General features: G+C 42.6%; 1 protein-coding gene across 1 annotated transcript in view; it reads right to left on the bottom strand.

The window, feature by feature from the left end:
* The window catches only part of LOC148509565 (vomeronasal type-2 receptor 26-like), a 95,719-nt gene extending 86,987 nt beyond the window's left edge, over positions 1 to 8,732 (bottom strand). The window contains exon 1 of the mRNA XM_088442969.1: positions 8,445 to 8,732. Coding sequence (XP_088299095.1) covers positions 8,445 to 8,609 — 165 coding nt within the window. The 5' untranslated portion in view covers positions 8,610 to 8,732. The remainder of the gene's footprint in view (positions 1 to 8,444) is intronic.
* Positions 8,733 to 16,053: the final 7,321 nt, after the last annotated feature.

Below are 16,053 nucleotides of genomic sequence, written 5' to 3'. Positions count from 1 at the left end.
GCTCAGTGCAACCTTTGGCATTAACTGGTTGGCTACGATACAGACCACTCACAGCCAATCAGATGCCTTTTCTTATGGTAGTGGCCTCTGATTAGCTCACAACCGTAGAAGTGTAGGAACACATGATTCAGTCAAACACTATTATTGGTAGTTTGTTTGAAACACATTCACTCGTGTCCATACAATGTCAAGTGTATTTAATAATCAGGCAGACATGATTCTTAGTAAATTTACCCATAAAAGAGCAAATAAGTATATTTTGTTGCTGCTACAATTTAGAAATAATTTAATTCAACATGTGCACCCAACATTATGACATTATTATAGGGTTCATGAAAATGCTTAAAAAAATATGGGGTTAACTAAATAAATTTCAAATTATTGTGTACAATATTAGTATTCTAAAAGGATAGAGTCACAATACTTATGTTATACAAAGAGGGGGGGCAAAGTTATTGCTTTATGACATTGGGGTCACATATTTTATTTGAGTTCCATATATGACACTGCCAATGGGTTGTGTAAAGTAGTCCATTTGCAAATCACCATAGAACTCGGGAGAGTTGCAGAAATGTGTCTTTACTCACTGCAATCATGCTGAAAAATGGCTGTAGAAGCACTTCCCCTATAACAAAGACTTCCTGTATGACAAATGAATCAACTTCCACTTCAATGATTCAACTTCCACTGTACACATACAGCATACATATACAGGTTGGAAACTTCTCCTAAACGACATATGTTTTAAGGAATTGAAAATGACACACATCACAGTTCATTTCAGATCTAACTCTCCAAATGACTATTAAATCCAGCAGTTTGGATGACAATATTGTGGGTGCTGTGTTGCGGTTTCAGTCACACACAAACAACACAATGATGTCTTTGCTCTCAGGAGTTTTATGGTCTTCCTGCCAATTTCTCAGGGACACAATTTTTGAGGATACATTTTGCTTCAATTACTACAGACTGCACCATAACTGGTAATTCATAAAGAAGGTTATCACATTATACTTTGACTAAGAGTAATCAGGTCATGGAAGAAAACCTGAGGACTTCCACTATGAATAAAACAAGACCATATATTCTTATGGTCTTGCAACACAGTGGACAATTGTCTCTTGCTTGCTGTTTTTTCAATGTATTTGGTAAATATTCTAACATTTCTGGCAATCATTATAATAAACCCTGGTAGGCTGGCTATGGGGCTACTGTGAAATGTGCAGTTGGATTGTAACTTGCCCATTAGATGTACTGACACATATGTGATGGCCAATTTCCACCTTTTCAGGCTCCAAATTTTTACCTCACTCCCTGTACCAGGGTATCCAATAATATAATTTTCACCTTCATTGCTGTGGCTAATGGTAAAGGAGACAACCACATTTTCTGTTGTCCACCTATTGAAAACAATCAGAACATCACTGTCACATTTGAAATTTTGAGATACGAGTCAGGACCCATGCACTGGGCTGGTGAGTTTTAGCAGAATAGTGTTGTTTGAATTAGAGGTCTACTCATGGAGTTAGACCCATGTGGTAAATGCTTGGTGCCTTCAGAGAGGTCAGTGACATGTGGAAGGATTCCAGTCTGTCCCTGGAACCAACTGAGAGGAACTCAACCCTTTACCCTGAATATAGGAAAAAGCGGTTGGAACCGAGTGAATACTGGAACATAATCTCAACACTAACCATAAAAACTCTAAAAGAGGGCCCTTAGGACAACAACCACCATTGATAGTGGTGCCAATAATATAGTGAGTAGATCAGGAGCTGCAATGCTGAGAGTAAACAATGTAATTGCAGAGCAGAGAGGTAATCTGAAGTACAAAGAAAGTATAGTCCACTTTAACCTGCAATGAGAAGGAGAATTTCACTCAGATGGCTTGCTTGTAGTTACGATCAATGTAGGCAATATACTTGGTACTTGGAACCACAAGGAAGGTTTATATGACACCGAGGAGATTTCACTTTACTATGCCGGCTGGAAACTGGAATAAGGCACAAACTTGGACCTTACTTGAACCTGATTGGAAAAGGAGGGGAGATTCTGCACAAAACCTTAATAAATCAATTAATATAAACCAACCATCTATTATCTAAATACTAATTATATCATCAAGTGCTGTTGGTGGTGCTCCCAAAGCCCAGTTTAGTACATAGATCAAACAAAAAGAAAATAAAGAAGGGCTAGTAGCTGGGGCACTCTTCATGAATATTCATATCAATGTTAAAATAGATTGTAAGCTTACGAGCAAGGCCCTCTTACCTTTATGTATGTCTTTTACAAATGTCTTTTTTGTATGTATGTTTATCTTTTACAACCCAGTAAAATGTTAATGTTGATTCAAATTGTAAAGTGCTACAGAATTTGCTGCACTATATAAGAAACTGTTGAAATATAAATAAATAAATAAATAAAATATAACCTTTATTATGCATCACTGAAATTATAAGGTACCCATACAAAACCATTAATGCTAACAAGTGTTATGTATTATTCATGTATTATGTATTGTATTTATTTACAATATAAGTTATTTTTCTGCAGGTGATTAATACAAAACACTTGTTAGCATTGATGATTTTGTATGGGTAACTTGGAATTTTATGGATGTATAATACAGGTTATATTTTAACATTTATATCAATATTCATGAAGAATGCCCCAGTAACTAGCCCTTCTTTTTCTTTTTTCTCTTTTTGTTTAAACTTTGACCCTGATTGGGACAGAGGTATCAGATTCAGGGCCTGTTTCAGCTTTGGGAATAGAGTGAGAATTATTACTTAACTGTGAACCTGGACAAACCATGTTGCAACGCAAGGGGTGTAAATACATAATTTTTTTTAGCATGTGTGGTACATACTGGCTGCTTTTGAATGTAGCCTACAAATACTGCACAGCTTTATTATTACACTGCACTTTAGATGTCAGTTTGGACACCTCCCTCCCAAATCTAAATCTCTCTGCAGTTTCTATATCTGCCACCGTGCATTGCAGCATGGTTTCACCAAGATGATCAGTTGAGTGAGATATCTCTCTCTTTCCAAAGCTAAATCAGGCCCTTCGTGCCACATTGGATTCAGAGACTTTAACCAGACAGCACAATGCAGCAGAATAGATGGAGCCAACTCAGAGGCAGCAACTTGCAGGTATCCAGTAGTGCAGGTTCAGGCAGCAGATCAGAGGTAGTACATACTCACTAGTGAGTGAGATCATTGGGAAGTGAAGAACCTCACATTGTGCTGACATGGTGCTAGTGTCAGGTGCAGTAGGGTGGTCCACAAAATAAAACATTCAAATTGTCTTTCTTCACAAAGTTATTTTTATACCTTAGTAGATCAATGGGTAGTACAACAAAACATTTTCCAAACAAACAATATTTAGGGGTCGCCTTTTCTAGACTTAGACCTGCATTCTCAGATAGTTGAATATGTCGCAGAAAATCAGGTAGCTGTGGACGTTTTAGATTTTTTTACCATTTTTTCTCTGGTTTTCGTAGACACTCAATTGTCAAAAAAAGGCTAAAGCTACCAAGTGTTCAGAAAGAAACCTGAGATGTCTGGTAAAAGCAATGTAAGCTTTCTTACCAATTGTTATATCAGGGTAGATATTTAAGAGACTTAAGAGCTCGATGTCATTATATGGTGTTCTAATTCCTAATGGAGCTTCATTCCAATACTTTATATAAACCAGACTTACAAACAAAGCCAAATTCACCATGTTGTTTGCCTCTTTAGGTGTTAACTGGAACTGATTTCCAAAGAGACATACTTTCAGAGCATAAATACATTAAAGTGGGCCGGAATGGGGTGGAATGCGTTCAGTCACTTCAAATTGGAGTCGGAACCAGTTCCCCCTCCGTCTGCCCACTTAGCCTGGCTTTAGAAACTGTAAGCTGTGGGCTGCAGGCCTGCAGCTGTCATTCTGAATGTGTGGTCCATTTTCACTGGAAAAGCCTGCCCATCCTTTGCCCAGCCATCCTGGCCCCATTTGCCCGACGAGTCCACTCTCTTTGCTCATCTGGTCAGTGGCCATAGACACAGACCTGGCCTGATCTGATGAAGAGAGAAGAGGCAGTGACTGAGAGAAAGTAATGACACAGGTCAGGCATCTGCAGTACTGGTGGTGGCATGGTGTGGTGGTGCGCTTAAAAGAGATGCGCAGTGACAAAATGTAAGGGATGTTTTTTTTTAACTGTAATTTGTGTTGCACACCAGCGCTGCCCACCCTATATTAATAACTGTGGTGGCGGGTGGCCGATACTACTACTAGAGTTGATGACTAGCCTGTCTCTCATCTCATGATGATTGACATTTGTCCCACTGCCTGCCTGGTCTCCTCTCCTCTGGTGGGAATGAGACAGCATGTGTCTGTCTCTCCCCCTGTGTAAGGAGGGGCCACCCTGAGAGGACCCAGTCCACATGGATGCTGCTCATGCTGTGTGTGTGATGGACGGTGACACTGGTGAGCACTGTAGTGCACTAAGGGTCTCATTCAGACCCGCTCGCAAGCACCGACATGCTCGCAAGTGTTTTGATGTAGAGGCCCTGTGCATGCACAGCAGCTGCACTGCGTGTGCGCAAGCCCCGGAGCAAGAGAGAAATTCTCTCACTCCGGGGCTTACTACAAAAGGGGCTGCTGATGATGGTGATCGACAGCTTGCACCATTTTGTAGGTGGGGCAGGGGGGGTGGCTTGCCAAATGGAGGTGTTCCCGATGGCACGCCTGCCATTTGGGGGCGGCCCCACTGACATCAATCGTGATGTTAGTGGTGAGCTTCCAGGTCTAATAGAGCCAAAAGCTCACTGGGGCTTGCGGCAAATCAGACCCTACCACAACTGTCTTGACACAAGCCCCGACTTGACCATCGCGACCATAAACCTGGCCGCTCGCTAAAGCTGTGGGTGGTCACCCATAGCCTAGCAAGCGGACAGGAGGCTGGGCTGGAAAATAGATGTGGCCGCCCTCATTCAGAGCAAGCGCTCGCATTTTGCAAGCAATGAGGTCCTGAGTCAGAGCAGGATAATACTGTGCATTCTCCATTCTACCACTGTGTGTTCTCAATTTTCCCACTGACCCCCCACCCCACTGTGCATTCTCCATTCTCCCACGGTCCCCCTCCCCAATGTGTGGTGACCCTGCTCCAACTGCTGCTCCCTTCCCAATGTGAGTTCTCAAATTTTCCCACTGCCCCCCTCCCCACAGTGTATTTACACTGCCCCTTCCCCACTGTGTACTCACACTGCCCCTCTCCCTACTGTGTATTTACACTGCTCCCTCCCCACTGTGTATTCACACTGCCCCCCTCCCCACTGTGTGTTCTCCATTCTCCCACTGCCCCTATCCACACTGTATTCACCCTTATCCCTTCCCTTCCTTACTGTGTATTCATTTTACTCCCACTGCCCCCTCCCCACTGTGTTCTCCATATTCCAACTGACCCCCTCCCCACTGTGTGTTCACCCTGCTCCCTTTCCTCCCACTGTGTGTTCACCCTGCTCTGTTCCACTCTAACCACTGTCTGCTTACCCCTGCTCCCACTGCACTCCCCCTCTCCACTGTGTTCACCTTCCTCACTTCCACTCCTCCCCATTGTGTGTGTAAACATTGCTCCCCCTTCCCACTGTGAGTGCTACCCACCTTGCCACTGTGTGGTCACCCTGCTCCCACACCCTGCTTCCATTCTCCCTCCCTACTGTGTGTTCATTCTACTCCACTGCCCCCATCCCCACTGTGTGTTCTCCATTTTCCCATCACCACTCCTCCCCACTGTGTGGTCACCCTGCTCCCTTCCCCCTCCCCACTGTTTGTTCACCCTGATACCACTGCCCCCCTCCCCACTGTGAGTTCACCAAGCTCCCTTCCCCACTCCCCACTGTGTGTTCACCATGCTCCCACTGCCCCCCTTCCCCATTGTGTGTTCACCTTGCTCTCTTGTCCACTCCCCACTGTGCGTGCACACACTTCTCCCTTCCTCCCTCTCCACTGTGGCTGCTGCCCCCCTCCCCAGTGTGTGTTCACCCTGCTCACTTCCACCCCTCCCCACTGTGTGTGTACATTCTGCTCCTCCTTCCCACTGTGGCTGCTGCCCCCCTCCCCACTGTGTGTGTTCACCCTGTTCCCACTGCCCCCCTTCCCCACTGTGTGTTCAACCTGCTCCCACTGCCCCCCTCCCCATTGTGTTCTCCATATTCCAAATGACCTCCCCACTGTGTGTTCACCCTGCTCTCTCCCCCCCCTCCCCACTGTGTGTACACACTGCTCCCCCTCCCCACTGTGAGTGCTGCCCCATCCCACTGTGTGTGTTCACCCTGCTCCCACTGCCCCCCTTCCCCACTGTGCATTCACCCTGCTCCCTTCCCACTGTGTGTTCACTCTGCTCCCTTCCCACTGTGTGTTCACCCTGCTCCTTCCCCACTGTGTGTGTTTACCCCTGCTTTCACTGCACTCCCCCTCTCCACTGTGATCACCGTGCTCACTTTCCACCCACCCCACTGTGTGTACACACTGCTCCCAATCCCCACTGTGAGTACTGCCCCCTCCCCACTGTGTGTATTCACCCTGCTCCCACTGCCCCCCTTCCCCACTGTGTGTTCACCCTGCTCCTTTCCCACTGTGTGTTCACCAAGCTTCCTTCCCCCTACCCCACTGTGTGTGTTACCCCTGCTCCCATGGCACTCTCCTCTCCACTATGTTCTCCCTGCTCCCTTCCCCCCTCCTCACTGTGTGTACACACTGCATCCCCCCTCCCCACTGTCAGTGCTGCTCCCCATCCCACTGTGTGTTCAACCTGCTCCCCAGCCACCTCCTACCAACTTTGAGTGATTACCCTGCACTACTGCTGTGGGCATTGTATAAAGGGCACTACTAATGTGGGCATTGTGTAAAAAGGGCACTAATGTGGGAATTGTGAATCAGGGGCATTATGTTCGGTGTATTGTGGATAAGCTTGTGCTACTGTGTGGTGTAATTTGAATTGGGGATATTATTGTGTGACCATGCCCTTTCTTTTGAGACCACACCCTTTTGTTGAAAAAGTGCCACAGTAGGTGAGTTCCACCACATCTCTAGGATCACTTTAAGCACTGCATTCACCCATCCATCAAGTGTGGTGAGTAGGACCAGGAGCTCAAAACGATTCCCTGCTATTTCCACCACCAAGAAACAAAAGAGATAAATGCAAAAGCTCTTGATAATTGTTTCTTGGTTGCTGTGTTTCCAGTACATTTGGTAAATATTCTAACATTGCCTGTCATAATCTGTTTAATACAGGATCTTGGAAGAGGGCAATATCCACTGCACTATAAATGTTTCTATCAATACTTCTCCATTCTTTCTGAAAGCGGTTGAATATTCCAACATCTGGGCCTCCAGTAGAGCCAAATATACATGAGAAGACATTTGAAAGCATAATCTCCATTTGTGTCAGCTTCCAGAAAGTAAACTTCTGGGTGACCACTAAACTACAACGTAGAAAGCTAAAATTTGGTACACAAGTTACCACATTACATTGGACAACAATAGTCTTTGTGGAGGCATGATTCAAGCGTCTTTGTTTTTGACAATGTAAAAGTGGACCAGCCTAAGGTGCAGGTTTAAAGAGGATGCTCTTGTCAGGGATAATAGGAGGTGGTCATGTGAGCACAGGAGACAGGTAGTGACTGGATACTAGTGCTCACCTGACCAGAGCTAACATTGCTGCATCCATGACACTCAGGATTAAAGTGACAGCGCTCTGGGACAGAGTTACCCACCTTTATAAGCACCATCAGACAGGGTAGGCATGACTAAGTCCCAATTTTGTGACAAGCACTGGATAGTACAAATTTTCCTTTTTTTCCTGCCATCTTTCTACTTGGATCTTGGTCTCTCCATGCCCCTCAAACTCTGACCCTGATTCTGAGTCTGATGTAAATCCAAAATCAGATGATTATAGAAGATATTCTATATGCAGTTACCATGATATCGGCATCACTAAGTGGCAATTGGGTGGCAAATTTGCAGCTGCACAGAACACGTCCGACTCATGGGAGTGTTGTGGACACGTGTTCTTACATCTGTGCATGTTTGAGGCCTATAGATTGAAATGGGATTCCTGTTACAGATGGATCTTTTGCAGGTAGTATAATGATGATGGTTTTGATGGTGGCCAGGAAAGCAGTATGTGGAGCAATGCGTACACATGAAGATGGACGGATACTCACATAGATGGATGAATACATCCATCCAATAGTGTCACTTTGTGCCTAACTCAGAAACAATTCCTCTCTCTATAAACTCCCTCACCTGAGACATAGGGTGCACGGTGCTCGTGTTACTAGGTTATTATCATCTAGTATAATATTAGGTGTTCAAAGGTAAAAAAATATCACATAGGCTAAAATAAAAGGACTATCTTCTGTTTCCTGTATGTTATAGAATAAAATGTAGACAGCAATTACCTGTGTATATCCCAAGATATTCAGTAATTGTGCCATAGGAAGTGTAGTGACAGAATGGATATCTCCAATAAAACCGGCCACCTTACCATGCACCAAGCATGCATAATTCGGCGCTATCAGCTTAGGCCCAGACAATATTTGTAGAACATCCTTTATAACTTTCATTATATATCCACAAGAATCATACACGTGATATCCCAGAGTAACATTGGGCAGAATATCCGGGTTACTGTTAATCTCATCAATGGCCAATATAAAAGCTTGGAGCTGCTGATATTCTCTCAGGTGAACACTGTGGAGAAAAAAATCTCTCTTAAATATCATAATAAAACAACCCATAGTGTTAATACACATACATGTAATATACAAGCAAATCTAATACTGTATACTGTATGACTAAAAGTACAAACTGTAAATAATATCTATATAGTCGCTTAGGTCTTATGTAATCATTTTAGTTTTCTTTAAGAAAATGTGTTAATTATAATGAACAGCACAATACATTTTGTGAAAAATTACTTTGTTACTTTGGGTTCTGCAACCTATAAACAGCCCATTGTCTGTAGCATCATATCTTTAAAAGTCCACACAAATCCCTGGTGATTTATATAATCCTTACAATTTGCAATATGCAGAGAAAAAGCATGTATGTACAACACAACATATTTGTATGGTCACACAGCTGCTGACATTAAGACTTGGCAAAATATAAAATAAATGGTGCAAATAGCATGTTCAGTACAAATACAGTAAAGAAATACGGCTTTACTTGTATTTAGTCATATATTTGAATATGCCTAGCCAGCATACAGTAGGATCAGTGGCGGAACTATGAGTGGTGGGCCCATGTGCAAGAATATGCTTTGGGCCCCCTTATGCAGTGCCCCATGTAGTGGCACACCTATTTTATGCCCTCAGTAGTGCCCCTTATATAGTACCCCCAGTAGTAGTCCCCCACTATGCAGTGTCCCCAATAGTAGTCCCCCTATATGCATTGCCCCCAGCAGTAGTTTCCCCTATGTGCATTGCCCCCAGTAGTAGTCCCCCCTATGTGCAGTGCACCCAGCAGTAGTTACCCCTATGTGCATTGCCCCCAGCAGTAGTCCACCCTATGTGCAGTGAAACCAGGAGTAGACTCTGCTGTGAGTACAGCCCCCAGGAGTAGTTTACGCTATGCATACTGCCACCAGGAGTAGTTTACGCTATGCGTACAGCCCTCAGTAGTAGTTCCCAATATGTTCAGTGCCCCCAGTAGAAGTTCTCCTTATGTGCAGTGGCCCAGTAATAGTTTAACATAGGTATAGTGCCCTCAATAGTAGTCCCCCTATGTGCAGTGCCCCCAGGTGTAGCCCCCACTATGTGTGCTGCCCCCAATAGTAGTTCCCCCTATATGGAGTACCCCAGTAGTATTCCACCTATGTACACTATCCCCAGTAGTAGTCCCCCTATGTGCAGTGCCCCCAGTAGAAGTAACCCCTATGTGCAGTGCCCCCAGTAGTATTCCCCGTATGTGCAGTGCCCCAAGTAGTAGTTACCACTATATGCAGTGATGCCAGTAGAAGTCCCTCCTATGTGCAGTACCCCCAGTAATAGTTTCACCTAGGTATAGTACCCTCAGTAGTAGTCCCCCTACGTGCAGTGCCCCCAGGAGTAGCCCCCACTATGTGCACTGCCCACAGTAGTAGTTCCCCCTATATGGAGTGCCCCCAGTAGTATTCCTCCTATGTGCACTGCCCCCAGTAGTAGTCCCCCTATGTGCAGTGCACCCAGTAGTAGTCACCCTTTGTGCAGTGCCCCCAATAGTAGTCTCCCCTATGTGCACTACCCCCAGTAATAGTCCCCCTATGTGCAGTGCCCCCACTAGCAGTCTCCCCTTTGTGCAGTGACTAGTATTCCACCTATAGAACAAATGCACAAAAAAATCCTAACATTAATCCCCATTCATGCGCCCACCAATGTCTGATCCTCCTTCCTCCCAACCTGCTCTCGCTCTGCAATATGGGAGAGATGTCATGATGTCTTTCCTTTCACCCACTGCAGAATCAGGAAGGCTGATCTCATGAGTGAGCTCCAGCCCGGCTCCCTCCATGGATGCAGCAGCCAATGAGAGTCTGTCTGATTCTCAGTGGCTGCCAAAACAAACACACTGCCACCGGGTAGTACAAGTGCAATACCCGGGGCCAATGATGGTGTTTGATGTGTAGTGCGGACCACACTCACTGCGGTTTGCCCTTCACTGTGGGGCCTGTGGGACACTGGCGGTGGGTGCAGCAGCGCTGTTGGCTGCTGGGGCTATGGGCAAATCACCTGCTGTACTGCCATTAGGGGGAACTACTACTGCAAGGTCTTGATGCAAGCCACCTGCTGCACTGTCATTAGTTATGCCACTGAGTAGGCCCTCACTATTTAATGCACTATTGGACTTATTCACTACGGATAGCTATTGCAATTGCAGCTGCGATTATGTAACAGGTGCACAAATGACTTAATGGACGGATTAGATGAATGTGGATCAAATGTAGAGCTGTGTATAGAGCTGAAGAATTTTTGATGTACTGATGGCATATGGGTGGTTTCCTGTGCTTGGAAGTGTTCCTGTAACCTGAGATTGTGGGTGAATCTGTGCAGATCGTTTTGCAAGGATAGTTTTTTAAATTAATTTGTAGGAATGAATGATAATCCTTTTTCCAAAACTCTCACTTCGATCTTCCTGAGGTTTTGATCCAAGAGGTTATAAATTAAAGTTGTCTCCTGGCAGGTGTGGTCTCTTAGTTCTCATGTTTTGCTTGCCCCTATGGGTGGATGCCCTTGTGTTCTTTGGACCACCAGGGTGTTGGAAATGGTCCCTAAAGGGACACTAGCATTGTCAGTAGAACCCTCGGAATCGTCACACGCAAATTCAATATAACTGTTGGACATAACCACCTGTTGGGTCTCTGCATTTGCACCAATGATGCTTGGATCTGGCATTATAAGGTCTCTGATTGCCCAATTCGCCCCCCATGATCCATTGGTATACTCTATTCAGTTCGTAATCTTCCTTGACAATTCTGCATTTATTACTTTTAAACTTGATTATGTTCCTCCTGTAGTCCTCACAGTGTTTCTGTAATTTGCTTAACCAATCTGAGTTTGATTCCTGTTGGAGAATGGTTTTGTATTCTTTTTCCACCTTATTGATTTTGTCCCTTGTGTTGTTTAATTCACATCTGGCTTCTTCAGTGACAAGTAAAATCACGTCCATGCTACACTTATTCAAAATCCCAATCCATTTCTTGCAAAACTCAGGACTGAACCGTCCGATCATGGTACTGGAATTCACCTTGGGAATGAGTTTCTCCCTTAAATACACTGACAGGGAGATGCCATGCATCAAATAATCTATTTCATGGCATTTTTTCAAACACATTTATGTTCCAGGATGAACAAGACATGTTCTTATCAATGCCTGATGTTTCTAAATATATTTTCAAATATTCCAGATATATAGATGATATAGTCCTTCTATGGACCGGTGGGAGTCAAAGGCTGCAATTGCTCATCAATTATTTCAACACAAGGAATTTCCCAATCAGAATTACATATCAATCAAATGAATCATATATAAATTATCTGGATGTTCTAGTCACCATCTGCAACAACCGGATTCAAACAGAAGTGTATGTTAAACCCACTGAAAATAATACATTATGGAGAGATAATAGCCACCATCCTCTGGCCCTTAAAAGAGGCTTACCCAGGTCACAAATGATCAGGGTAGCCAGGATTACTAGTGACTGTTCTGAGTTAGAAACAGCTCTGGACAAAGTGGTGCACAAATTCTTGGAAAGGGTTATGAGTTCAAACTCCTTACCAAACATAAAAATGAAGTGCTAAAGATGCCTCATAGCAGCTTACTTTCACCCTGTGGAAGCAAACAAGAATTCACCATTCCATTTGTTAATTAATACAATACCTCTACCCAGAGCAATGAGAGCTCTGTTGCCTATCATCACCATAGACAGAAGTTTGACATGGTTCAAGTGCAAGAGACCCATGTCCTGCCAAACTAGAGGAAAAAACATTAAGGACATAGTAGTCCACATGGACATTACCAACTTTAGCCAAGAGAACAGAGACCGCAAGCCAGGCAATTTCCTAAGCAAAGACCCAGGCTGTTACAAATGTCTGAAAGGCACAATGTGCAATCACATGAAAGTGGGTTCAACCTTTCATCATCCCACTTCAGGTAAATCTTACGACATTAATTATATTCTAACCTGTACATCAGCCTTTGTGGTGTATTTAGTCACATGCCCCTGTGGGTTGGCATATGTGGGTAAGACCATGAGGAAAGTTAGGGAAAGGATGGCTCTCAACAGATCTGCCATTAAATTGGTGCTACAAGGGAAACCATTGGAGCAACCAGTGGCAAGAAACTTTGCAGAAAAAGGACATAAGCTCAGTGAGTTTCAACAATAGCTGATTGACCATGTCCCTAAAAACTTTAGAGGAGGAGACTGTGCAGGAAAGTTACTTCAGGTGGAGGCAAGGTGGATATTCTCCCTTAACACCATGAGTTCTCAGAGACTTAATGAAAAAATTAAATGGAGTGTTTTTAAATGATGTTTTTATATAGATGGGCCAGTTTGTCCTTTTTCCTTATTTGTATTAATTTTTTTCACACATATTTTCTATTAAGTTTCATTATGACACTGCGACACACATTTCATCTGTGCACTTTTCATCTTGGTCACTTGCACTAGGACATATCTTTTTAGTATGGTTATCTTGTTTTCCATACACTTCCATCACAACATTATCACACACATACATCACACAAATTTGTTGCACATCAATTTTTATTTTCCCTCATTGTTCACATCATTACTTTTTACAACCATGTTTTTTCCATGCATATGTACACATAATTTATACATCACTAGACACGGTCACCACGTCTCTGTACCATATTGAAAGGTTTTACAGTGATAGACTTTTTCAGACCCAGCATTGTTTTTTATTGTTTTTTACCATCTACATAGAGCACAGTGCTGTGTGTGAGTAGATGGGGCCACTATATCCAACAGTTGGTGGCTTTAACTTATATTACATTTACTGATTTTAGCATGTAACTACCATTGTCCCTTGGATACTCAGCTTTGCTGATTTTTCACCTATCAGTATCTGTTCTCTTCATATAGCATCCTTTCTCAATACCATGCTCTGAATACATGATTTATTGCACAGCCCTCTCTGATGTACCATTATTGTTGACTGTGATTGTTTATGTGCGCAGCTCTGTTATATGATTTTAGGTGTGCACATTAAGGTGGTGTATATTGGTATGGGTTTCTTTTACACTTTGTTTATTTTCATTATTGATGCAGGGCGTCCAGGTTGCCATGACAACAGTATGCAGTCGGCGCACTGACATCATTCATAGTGGATGCGGCGTCCACCGGACTTCCATCTCTTTCTGGTGTACTGCACAGTTTATACTTTTGGTGGGTTTCCGCCATTCACTTTTTTTCACACATTCCGCCATTCTCTTATTTTCACTTTTAACAGTTTATATATATATATATATATATATATTATATATATATATATATATATATATATATATATATTATTGTGTACCTATTGTATTTGAGCAATAAAATATAAAACATTTTTGCCTGGGGTTGGCAGTTTAGTAAACTATTCTTCCCTATTGAAACCAAGAATGTTGCATTAATCTAGAACTAGATGAGAGACCCATGGATTGATAGATTAATTGAATTGATTCATTAATTGAATTGATTAGTTTAATAAAATATTAAAATTAAAACATTAAAGGCCCATTAATTAATACAGTGTAAATTGCCAATGATTCCTCACAATGGTTGAAAGAGAAGCCAAGAAAATTAGTAGTTGCACTGAATAGCTGCAAACTCCAAATCAGCCTATTTTACACTGACCAGAAAAAACAATATATTTTTTTTAATTTTTCATTAATCAAGCATTACTAGATCAAAGGCCCAAGGACAATACAGGTATATTGTAGTAGAACAAAGAGAAGCAGTTATATAATTGTAAAGGAAAGAAAAACAGAGACATGGACCATGCAAACCAAAAGACCATCAACAATAGCCCAGTGAAGTATGATTTATTTATTGATTGATTGATTGTTGATTAATGAATATACCAACAAAGAAATAGTTATAGCTTTGAAGAAAAGAAAAAAAAAACTGAAAAAAGAGACCTGGGTCAGGAAAACAGTAATGTGGAAGCTAGGTAAAGCATGTTATTGATTGATCAATTGCTTGATTGATGATTATACAACAAAAGAAAAAATAGACATGAAACCAGAAGGCCTTCAACAATGCCCAAGTAAAGTACAGCACAGTAAAGTACAATCATTGTCATATGCACATGCATATGCATTACAGTGCATGTTCCAAACCGGCCATTGCAATCGGGACAGCGATCGCAGTGACTACACAGAACCATCACAGAGTGACTTATAGGAAGCACAATTTGTGGGAAGTGATGGGAGTGGTCAGGCAAATAAATTGCATTTGAACACCGTTGCAAGGGCGTGCATAAATTATCCACTGCGATGCAGTACGCAGCTTGAGGACTCATACAGTGCGATGAAGTTAGCAATTTCTGATTAAGGTCTGACCTTGTGCAAGTGTGAGCGAGGCTCCAATGATATTCACATTTTTGATGGTTTCACAGTCTTACTAAACATTATGGATGTGTGTAAGGTAAAGTGGGCATCCTTATGTAGTGCTATGATGGCATAGCGATCACAGTGGATTAACATACTATCGCAGTTGAACTATGTGCTTATTTGCTATTGCAATTCACAGTTGCTTTCGGTAGTGAATCAGGCCCTTATTTTGAAAAAAAGTAGTTTAAACCTGGGATCAAGCATGGTTGCCAAAATTAAGTGATCTGATTGCAAGATCTTGACAACGCTTTGGTCCTGTTGAAGCTAATACAAACTTGATACCACATTATTTGCGGAATCACTTTGTATCTTCTCCTACTGTTATCTAGCTACTTTTCTAATAGCTTAATTAAGGGAATAACCTGACTTAGGCTGGCAGTGTCTGAACTCACTTAATTTGTTGTTACTTCAAATGGGGTTAGTGGTTTGCATAAAATGGAAAGTATTCTTCACTTTGCTGGACTAAGGTACATTTTCCCTACTTGCCCTATCTCATGGCTTGTTGTGTAGCTTTGGATGCCATTCTCTGAATCATATAAAGAGTGGAGTTCCACCTATTCAATACCTCTTGCTTCAGTTTGTGGCAGAAAATAATTGAACTATTCTTGCAGCTGCTGTAGTATTCTACATGTGGTTGCAGACAGCATATCCTGCACACCCCTTTTATTTTGTATTTTTAATTTTAAACTGCCAAGTTTACTATGAGGGCAAAATATGAGACATGTTAAAATACACCCAGTTGTCACACTCACAATGTTTAATGCATTATTGGAAATTACAAATCCTGAAGAGAGATCTAGTGGGCTAAGCCATTTTACTATGCCTTTTAGTGAAGCCAGTGATACAGAGAGTAGCCTGTCTGTGAATGATCTGGCTTTCTGTGTTGGATGCTGCTGCTGAAGGTGACAC

Source organism: Taudactylus pleione, unplaced genomic scaffold (assembly GCF_031769625.1).
Source record: "Taudactylus pleione unplaced genomic scaffold, aTauple2 ptg000319l, whole genome shotgun sequence".
NCBI classification, from domain to species: Eukaryota; Metazoa; Chordata; class Amphibia; order Anura; family Myobatrachidae; genus Taudactylus; species Taudactylus pleione.
Note: the sequence above shows the minus strand (reverse complement) of the source record. Positions and strands in the feature narration are given on the sequence as shown.